Source organism: Miscanthus floridulus, chromosome 5, assembly GCF_019320115.1.
Source record: "Miscanthus floridulus cultivar M001 chromosome 5, ASM1932011v1, whole genome shotgun sequence".
In the NCBI taxonomy this organism is placed as follows: domain Eukaryota; kingdom Viridiplantae; phylum Streptophyta; class Magnoliopsida; order Poales; family Poaceae; genus Miscanthus; species Miscanthus floridulus.
Window position 1 is genome coordinate 5,972,918 of NC_089584.1, and position 10,405 is coordinate 5,983,322.

A 10,405-nucleotide genomic window follows, 5' to 3' on the forward strand; every position below is an offset into this window, starting at 1 on the left:
CAATAAAGCTTGGTATTTTATATTAAATCTATGTGCCAACTCTGTTATTTTTGTGCGTATTTGTGCTTGATCCTGGTGCAAATACAAGTGCACTTGGACTCCCAAATTGAGGGCCCAACAGTTTATGATCTAGACATCTTCTCTTAGGATTTTGTACAAAACCTATTGTCGATGTTTTGGATCACCGGCTAGTAAATTTGTATCTGCGCTTCTGGCCCGAATGGTGTGCTCGGAGGACACAAGTATTTATACTGGTTCGGGCAGAATGTCCCTACATCTAGTGTGTTGCTGCTCATGTTACCGGCACTGGTTTGAAGTAGGGATTACAAACGAGCTAGAGAGGGAGAAGTTCCCAAGTCTCTTGTGAAAAGATCGAATGGAGTTGAGTCTTGCTGAGCTTGTTTAGCTGTGTGCTTGTTAGCTGTCCCTCTTATTGGGGCTTCCTACTCCCCCTTTTATAGGTGAAGGGGAAGGTGCAGTTTATAAAGAGAAAGAAGGGGAAAAGCGAGGGAGAAGAAGGCCTCTAGGGCCATTGGGTCCTTCTTCTCCTTCATGCGGGTCCCACCGATGCTATAGATGGTGACGGGGATAGCTCTACATTAGGCTCCTATTCACCACTGGTGCCATGCCTCGGCGTCATCAGCTGGTCGTGGCATCCCATCTTGTCGTAGTGGATGGCATGGTGAACTGGCATGCCTGTTAGTGGCTGTACGGGGAGTAGGTGGCATAGTGACCATGCACCCATCACTGTTGGCAATGTGAACTCCTAGGCATGGCCTGACATGGTAATGGATCATGTCGAGACATGCCCGCTTCCCTCTCGGTGTCAGAAGTTTGACCTCGAGGTCATACCCTCAGACCCATAGTGGTTCGAGGTAGTATGGGTCCCTGTCTAGCGAGATGGAGCCCACGCCCTAGGGGTCGGGCAGGACGTAGCCCGTGCCTTCAAGGTCAGGTGAGATGGCTCCCGTACCCTTGGGGTCAGGCGACACAGGGCCCATGCTCGAGGGATTGGGCGAGACGGAGCCCGTGCCCTTAGGGTTAGGTGAGACAAAGACCGTCCCTTCGAGGTTGATCAAGACTAAAGTACGTCCTTGATTATCTAGACGAGTCATCATCCGTAGTCCTTAGATCCCTTCTTTAGGTATCCCTAATACCGATACTAGACAATAGCCCTGAGCCTATGGAGGAGTAGTAAACTTCTTCATAGGCTTTTTCAAATGGAGGGACTTCGAGGGCTTTGATCTTCTACTACTCGCAGGACGCCTTGGTGGGTTGCGATTCCCTTCTGTTGCGATCAGACTCATTGGGAACATGTAGCTATGGGATTTGGGGGCAAAAAAAGATTTCTCTTGATTCTGATCCCTCCCTTGGATCTGATTGATCCGCCATTGTCATGCGACCACGTATTCGATCTCCTTGTGAGTCCAACTTCCTTCGACCCCGTGCATAGCAGGGGTTCGATCGAGGGGTCCTCTCTCAAGCATTTTTTTGATAAAATGGAGGGGCTAAGACGTGCCATGGTTTCCTCGATGGACGAATCATGGTGCTCGATGAGCTAGTAACGGGCTAGTCTGAGTGGGGCCTCGGCTTCCCATTTGGGGGGGGGGGTACAGCATGGGTCAACTGGTGACTGACTCTAGATTCTTGGTGGCCAATCCATATAGTTCTTGGGTTCGTTCGACTGGTCCCATGGGCTCACTGCCTTTCTTCGAGGAAAAACCATGGACTAGGAACCGACCAAGACTCGAACGTGGGCTAGGATGTCTGTGGTGCTCGTGCGCCTAGGTACTGGCCACTGGTAGGCCCATCCCTTTCCACCCCTGACTCTAAAGGTGCCTCGGAGCGGTTACAAACCCATCGATGGGCCAATCTTTGAACTCCTGGGCCTGAATGGGCCATGGGAGCATTTTCAGCTCCATATCCCTCTTTACTTGTGGTGGTTCTTGACCCATCGAATGGGGCGAACCATCATTGGGCGCGTCCTTTGAGGGAGCGACCATAGGTGGCGTGCGCATGTTTCTCAGAGAGGTGATGTGACGTGGCACGGCAGGTGCGTAGATCAAGGCGGACGATTCGCCTCTCGCTTTACCCCGCCTTATAAATAGCAGCCGCACCCTCCAAGTTTCAGCACACTAAATCGCAACCTTGCCTTCTCCGCCTTTCTGCTGCCATTGTTCAGATTTGCTGCCCTTGCTAATGCACCGCTAGCTCCCTAGATCCATAGCCTTCGCTTCTCTGTCATCGCCAAAAACTCCTTGCTCCTCCATCTTTGCTTTCCATGGAGTCATGGTACCATTCTGACGTCACCCATGCATGCATGGAGGGCCTCATCAAGCGTTGTCTTTTCTGCGGGAGGAATGACATGGTGGAGTGGCTCATGCCCGATCATGAGGATGTGCCAGCGCCGCCTGATGCCTATGTCATGTCCTTCATGCCCTTCCATAAGCATGGACTCACGATTCCTCCCCATCCATTCTTCTGGGGACCGCTGCACCACTACCAGATTGAGCTACAGCTTCTGAACCCCAATGGGATCCAGCACATCGTGGCCTTCATCGCGCTGTGTGAGGGATACATGGGGATCAAACCCCACTTTGAACTATGGAGGTACTTCTTCTCCGTCTCCCTACTTAAGAAGTATAGAGGTAGGGATATCTCGGTGCTCATGGGATGGACGAGCATCCACCTCTAGGGGCATCGAGTGGCCGAGTACATGCCCTACTAGCTGTCCAGATCAAACAAGGGGTGTCACATGTAGTGGTTCTACTTGAAGAATGACCCTGCCACCCCCTTAACGGTCTTAACCAAGCACCTAATCAAAGAGGCGTCGCCGACGTGGCTGTGGGGGCCACCTGTCAAGGAAAAGAAGAGGATGTGTGACCTCCTTGAGGCTGTCACATCCTTGAGGAACCACAGCCTTTGTGGGTCTGGTGTCATTGGGGCATACCATGTGAGGAGGGTCATGCCGCTATTGGCGCGCGCCCTCCCACTGTATGGGATGATGATCGGTGCATAGCTCGATGGGACGGCACTCTCCTAGGGGCCACTCCATGATAGCAAGGTCATGCAGTGCATCAAGGAGATGATGGATGAGTTTGACGCCATGTTCCCAATCCTGGGACATCTCGCGATGCGGTCAGAGCTGGGCTTTATTGAGCTATCGGTGGACTTGGGCTTTTGGGCCTCCATCACGCCGCTACCAGAGCATGCGGCCGTGAGGGTGGTGAACCATGCCATAGATGAGCGGAGGAAGAATGATAAGGACGACAAGGAGGTGAGGTGATAGGTGAAGCAGCGGGCGAGGCTGAACCGAGGAAAGCGACGGTAGGGTTCAAAGGAGGAGGAAGAAGAAGAAGAAGGCGATGGTTTTGGGTCGCCCGTTCAATGGGATGATCTAGGTGGGGGGGGACAAGGATCCATCTCTGCCATAGGTAGGGCCTTTCTGATGGCATGCCCCAGGGCAAGAGGGGGTGGATGCGCCCCTAGAGCTAGCGGAGTCAAGCCGCCCTGCCCTGTTCGGGCCTCCTGCGATGCCCCCAGAGTCGGTAGGAACTGGCCGACCAGCTCCATTTGGACCCTCTGAGCAGAGGGAGGGCTCGATGTGGCAACATGCTGATGAGGAGCATCCAAGGTTGGGTGTGCTGGCCCTAAAACGTCATCGTCTGATAGCGTCGGGGTGAGCGGGAGTTTTTTCATCCTTTTGTTCTAACAAATTTTTGTCGTAAACTGCCTTCATGTCCTTTGCAGCATCGAAGGAAGTGGGACTTTCCTAAGGCTTGCACCGAAGAAGAGCCTCCTCTGGCAGACATGCCAGGAGTCGGCTAGCGCTGCGCTAGAGGTGAGCAGGAGTGGCGCTGGGGCGGTCATGGCATCGACCAGGGAGGCGCAGTCGATGGCTGCATCCATGGGAGAGTAGACAAAGGAGGGCCCATCTAGGGCGCATGTGGCGTGCATGGCATAGCCGGCTGTGACCACAACATCACAGGTAGAAGTGGCACAGCCAATGCCATCATTCGTGTGGGTGTCCGCCTCCCTAGCGGATGGATGGAGGAGGACATACCTGAGGCATCCTTTGCGGATGTGGCAATGGGGTAGGCCTCTGCACCCATGTCACCCACCCTCTCTACTGCCGAAGGGTCCACTCTAGAGGAGTTACTATTGCAAGACAGGTCGGCACTGCTTGGGATCGGCGCGGAGCCATCCTGGTCTCTGGTCTGAGTTTTTTGCCCTTGACAACGCAACAGAGGAGAGGGAATAAGGGAGCGTCCACATGGAGGTTGGGACCACAGTTCACGCCCTAACCACCATGCTGACTTTGCTACGTGACATTGTTGCCCCAGTTGGCCAGGTATGATATGACCATGTTCTCGACACTCATTTTCCCTTTCCGTGCCTTTAAGTCATGTCCTCTCCGCACTCCATTATGGTTCGCAGCTAGGAGAAGTCCTAATTCCTTATCGAGGAGGCATGATGGAGTGAGGGGCTAGCCACATAGCTCGTTGCTTCCTATTAGGAGGTGGCTGAGCTTGCCCCCACTACCCAAGAGCTGGCCGACCTCTAAGTCAGGGAGAAGGATCCTTGTGATGATGCTCGCAAGGCCAGGGAGAAGCTCATGGCCAGGCAAGGGCAGGCAGAGATGCCGTGGAGGCCAAGTGGCTACAAAAGGAGCGGGACAATTTGCTCTAGGCTATAGAGGGGCTCCGCATGGAGTGTGACTTGGCTCATCAGGAGCATGCTAACGCCCAACAGCGAATCGACATCCTCAAGGGTGAGCTTGAGGGTGAAAGGGACCTAAAGGTTGTGGTCGAGGGTGTGTCCTCTAGGCTCACCATGGAGGTTGGTTAGTGCCAAGAAGAGGTCCAATGCTTGGAGGCCGAGGTGACCCGGGGGTGCAATGAGGTGCGTAGGCTTTGGGCGGACGTGGATGGTAAGCCTCTGGTTTCCCTTATTGTCTTTCTCCCTAGAATCTGTTGTAGGCCTTTTGACATGGTCGGTATGTGGCTTGGATAGGTCTTGGTGACAAGCTCAGCGTGGAGGTGATGAAGAGCCATGGCCTAGAGAAGGAGCTCGATGAGGTGAAGGCCTCCCTCCTGAAGAAGAGCGATGAGCATGATTCCTTATGTGTCACCATCTAGCTGGTCTTTGATGACCTCAAACTAGCCCCGGAGTAGGAGACTAGCTCATACATGGTTTGCACCATCCGAATTATGGATCGAGCGCATGAGATCACGAGGGATGCACTTTGCTTCGGCATTCATCGAACATTTGCGATCGTCCGTTCTTATTACAAGAACATCGATCTAGCGATCATGAGCTAGGGCTTCACGCCCATCTACTCCAACACTGAGCTAGAGGACATCGAGAAGGAAGTGTCCCCTCTATTGCAAGACTTATCTACCAAGTTAGAGGATGAGATCATCCACCTAAAGAATTAGTTAGTTAGATAGGCCAGGCGGCGAACTTGTAATAAGTGGACAAGTTCTTAACTTTTGTTATGGCTGAAATGACTTTTGGCTCTTCTCCCTTTTTTTGTATAAAAAAGGTTAATACGTTCTAACCCTTTCTGTTGTTAAGGCTGTAAAGCTTGAGGTGTGGGCAAAAAAACTCTGATCACACTGGTGAGCAAAAACATCATAGCTGCTGGGGCGTAGGTTTCTTGTAGTCCGACCAGTTTTACTCAGTGTTTGTTTCCACAATAGTTGCTTCTAGATCTTAACATAAGAGAGGGATGGCAAATATACTCTTATCAGCCCCTAAGTGAGGCCCAACCCCTTGTCATTGTTGGGGTTGAGTGTCACTAAAGATCAAGGAAACAATAGCGAAATCGATAAGAGAAAGTGTTTTTCATTTCAGAAACATCATTCTTAATTTTCATAAGTACGTGCATAGATTAGGGGTAAAAGCGATGTAGCTTCTCGATGTTCTAAGCATTGATGAAGACCTCACTATCATGGTCTTGAGCTTGTAGGTGCCCGATCAGAGCACCTCCATGACGATGTACGGTCCTTCCCACAGCGGAGAGAGTTGTGGTGGTTCTTGTTGCTCTAGACAAGGCAGAGCACCAGGTCCCCAATGTTGAGGGCCCAACCCCACACTCGATAGCTATGGTACCAGCACAACACTTGCTGGTACTTGGCCAAGTGGAGGAGGGCAACATCGTGCGCTTCATTGAGTTGATCCATGGTGTCTTCAAGGGATGCCTTGGCTCCCTTCTCATCATACGCCCTGACCCTCAGTGCTCCATATTCGAAGTCGGTCAGGAGGATAGCCTCAGAACCACAGACCATGAAGAAGGGTGTGTAGCCTGTGGCCTAGCTGAGGGTCATCCTTAGGCTCTAGAGCACCGTGGGGAGCTCCATGACCCATCATCTGCCAAACTTGTTCAACCGGTTGAAGATCCTAGGCTTGAGGCCTTGTAGGACCATGCCGTTCACACGCTCGACCTACCCGTTCATGCGGGGGTGTGCCATGGCAGCCCAATCGATGTGGATGTGGTATTCATCACAGAATTGGAGGAACTTTTTCCTGGTGAGCTGCATGTCATTGTCTGTGATAATGGAGTTTGGGACTCCAAAGCAATGGACAATGTCAAGGAAGAACAACATGGCTTCCTCGAACTTGATCATGGAGATCGGTCAAGCCTCTATCCACTTTGTAAACATGTCTATAGAGACAAGCAAGTGCGTATAGCCTCTGAGCGCTCTCTTGTGAGGTTCGACCATATCGAGCCCTCAGACCGTGAACGGCCACGTGATGGGGATCGTTTGCAGTGCTTGGGCCAGTAGGTGGGTTTGTCGAGCATAGTATTGACACCCTTCATAGGCGCGCACAATCTATTCAGCGTCGACTACTACAGTCAGCCAGTAGAAGCCCTATCGGACGCATTTCTAACTAGGGTCCTAGGTGCAGCATGGTACTCATAGACCCCACTGTGGATATCTCTCAGCAACTACTTCCCTTGTTCGATGAGGATGCAGCGTGGTAGGATCTTGGTGTGGCTTTGCTTAAAGAGCTCGCCCTCAATAATGATGAAGGACTTAGCGTGATGCACGAGCCACCGAGCCTCTGTTTTGTCCATCGGTAGCGCCTCACAGAGGAGGTAGTTGAGGTAAGGTGTTCTCCAGTCGGCTCTGTTGCTGGATCTTTGTCAAGCTCCATGACTTCAGGTCAGAAGGAGCCAATGGTCAGTTAGCCCATGAGCCTAGGGTAGGTGGCCCATCACGGTCTATTCTAGCTCCTCGTAGCAGACTGAGGGCTGATACTAATCGCTGGCAAAGATGCCTATCAGCACTAGCTCTCGGTTGGATGCCATCTTTGCCAGTACGTCGGCTGCTTCATTGAGCCTCCTCGGGATATGATTAAGCTCGAGGACCGTCGATCTTGTCCTCCATCAAGTGGACTTCTCGGCAATACACAACCATTTTGGTGTTGTGGCAACTTGACTCCTTCATGACTTGGTCGATGACCAGCTAGGAATCGCCCTAGATGTCAAGCCATCAGATGCCCCAACTCGATGATGATGTGTAGGCCATTGATGAGTGCCTCATATTCGGCCACATGTTGGAGGCAGGAAATGGATGCGAACCATGTACCTCATGCGTACCCTAAGGGGCAAAACAAAGACCAGCCCCATGCTAGCGCCTTTCTTCATCAGTGATCCATCGAAGTACATCGTCCAGTACTCTTGGTCGATGGCTGCTAGCGGTAGTTGGATCTCGATCCATTCTGCAATGAAATTAGCTAGCACTTGGAACTTGATGGCCATTTGAGGGGCATATGAAATGCCCTGACTCATTAGCTCGAGTGCCCACTTCATGATTCTTCTTGTGACATCTCAATTTTGGATGACCTCACCGAGAGGAAAGAACGTCACGACCATCACCGGGTGCAACTCAAAGTAGTGACGCAACTTCCTCTTGGCAATCATGATGCGTACAGGAGTTTCTGGATTTAGGGGTAGCGAGTCTTGGAATCGGACAAGACCTCGCTAATGAAGTACATGGGATGTTGTACTTTGAGGGCGTGTCCCTCTTCTTCCTGCTCTACCACCAGGGTGGCACTGACCACTTGTGTGGTGGCCGCAATGTAGAGCAAGAGCGGTTCCCCATTGGTCGAGGGAACTAGGATTGGGGCCTTCGTCAGGAGCTGCTTGACCTTGTCAAGCGTCTCCTAGGCCACGGGCATCCACTCAAAACGATTGGCTTTCTTCAGAGGCCGATAGAGGGGGAGACCTTATTCACTGAGGCGCAAGATAAAATGATTGAGCGCGGCAAGGCACCCTATAACTTGGTGTACCCCCTTTATGTTTTGAATCGGGCCCATCCTCATGATGGCCAAGATCTTCTCTGGGTTGGCTTTGATGCCATGCTCAGAGATGAGAAAACCCAGAAGCATACCCATCAAGACCCCAAAAACACATTTCTCGGGGTTGAGTTTGATGTTGTTTGCATGGAGTTTTGTGAAGGTCTACTCTAGGTCGGCTACGACCTGGTCAACTTGTTTGGACTTGACCACGATGTCATCTACATAGGCCTCAATGGTTTGCCCGATGAGGTCCTCAAAACACTTGAGCAGACAACGCTGATACATAGCCCCCGTGTTTTTTTGGACTAAACAACATTGTGACGTAGCATTATGATCCATGGGGTGATGAAAGACATCATGAGCCGGTCAAACTCTTTCATCATGATTTGATGGTACCCGGAGTACGCATCAATGAAGCAAAGGGTTTCGCACCCTAAGGTTGAGTTGACTACTTGGTCTATGCGCGACAAAGGAAATAGATCCTTTGAACATGCTTTGTTGAGACCCATGTAGTCAACACACATTCTCCATTTCCCACTCTTTTCTTACAAGAACAGGATTGACTAACCACTCAGGGTGATACACCTCGATGAATTTGGCCGCTAAAAGCTTTGCAATCTCCTCGCCGATGGCCCTACGTTTCTCCTCGTCGAAGCAACACAGGCGCTACTTCACCGGCTTGTAGCCTGGTCTGATTTTCAAGGCGTGCTCGGGGACTTCTCTTGGAATGCCTGGCATGTTTGAGGGTCTCCACACAAAGATATCTTTGTTGGTGCAGAGCAAGTCGATGAGTGCGCTTTCCTATTTGGAGGAAAGCGTGGTGCCGATGCGCACCGCTTTGGCCTCGGAGTTGTTAGGGTCTATGAGGACCTCCTTGACACCTTCCATGGGCTCAAAACACCTGGCCGACCGCTTGGGGTTGGGTGCTTCTTCAATGATCTCCTCCCTAATGGCCGCAAGCTCTTTGGAGGCTACAATCACCATGGTGTGTTCACAGCACTTGACCTCGCACTCGTAGGCATGCTAGAAGGAGGTGCTGATGGTGATGACCCCATGCAAACCTGACATCTTCAACTTTAGATAGGTGTAGTTGGGAACGGCCATGAACTTCGCATAGCATGGATGTCCTAGGATGGCGTGGTAGGTCCTATGAAACCCAACCACCTCAAAGGTAAGGGTCTCCATCCTATAATTGGTTAAATTCTCGAAGGTGATGGGAAGATCGATCTGCTTGAGTGGCAGGGCCTGCTTTCCAAGCACGATGCCATGGAAAGGCACCTCGATCGACCAGATGCGCAACCAGTCGATGCCCATGGTGTTGAGCATCTCAGCATACATGATGTTAAGGCCGCTGCCTCCATCCATCAGCACCTTGGTGAGCCACTTCGTGTCAATGATCGGGTCGACCACGAGTGGGTATCTTCCCATCTATGGGACACTTTTTCGGTGGTCGGTCTAATCAAAGGTGATGGTGGACCCCAACCATTGGAGGAAGGAAGGCATGGCTGGCTTGGCCATATAGACCATGCAGTGTGCAAGCTTCTGGCGACGCTTGGAGTCATAGGCCGCCGACACTCCAAAGATCATGAGGCAACCATCCAGCATCAAAAAGCCACCATCCTTCCCCTTAGCATCATCTACCATTGGCTTGGGCTCCTTCCTATGCTCCCCCTTGTTGGAGCCACCAGACATGAACCACTTCATGAGGTCGCAGTCTTTGTATAGGTGCTTGATGGGGAAGGCATGGTTCGGGCATGAATCTTCGAGCAGCTTCTCAAAGTGGTCTAGGGTACCCTCGGTGGGCTTCTGACCCCCCTTGTGGTCGGTAGTGGCCACAAGCGAGCCCTCATGCCACTACTTATTCTTCTTGTTGGGGCGGTGGAGGCGCCTTTGCTGGCATCCTCGTCCCACTTTGCCTTGCCCTTAGAGAGGTCAAAAATTGCTCTAACTACCTCCTCGCCCAAGGCATTGCTAGTGGTGATGTCGAGGAGCTCCTTGGTGGTTTGTGGGCCCTTGCGTCCTAGCTTGTGAACCAAGGACTCGCAGGTGGTCCCAGATAGGAAGGCTCCTATAACATCAGTGTCAGCGACGTTAGGTA

General features: G+C 51.8%; 1 protein-coding gene across 1 annotated transcript; it reads right to left on the reverse strand.

Moving 5' to 3' along the window:
• Positions 1 to 9,108: 9,108 nt before the first annotated feature.
• LOC136454179 (uncharacterized) lies at positions 9,109 to 9,735 on the reverse strand. The gene is made up of 2 exons (XM_066454703.1): positions 9,472 to 9,735; positions 9,109 to 9,330 (listed from the first exon to the last, which is right to left on the reverse strand). The coding sequence occupies exons 1-2, from the start codon at positions 9,733 to 9,735 to the stop codon at positions 9,109 to 9,111; spliced, it is 486 nt and encodes a 161-aa protein (XP_066310800.1).
• Between the last annotated feature and the right edge of the window lie 670 nt (positions 9,736 to 10,405).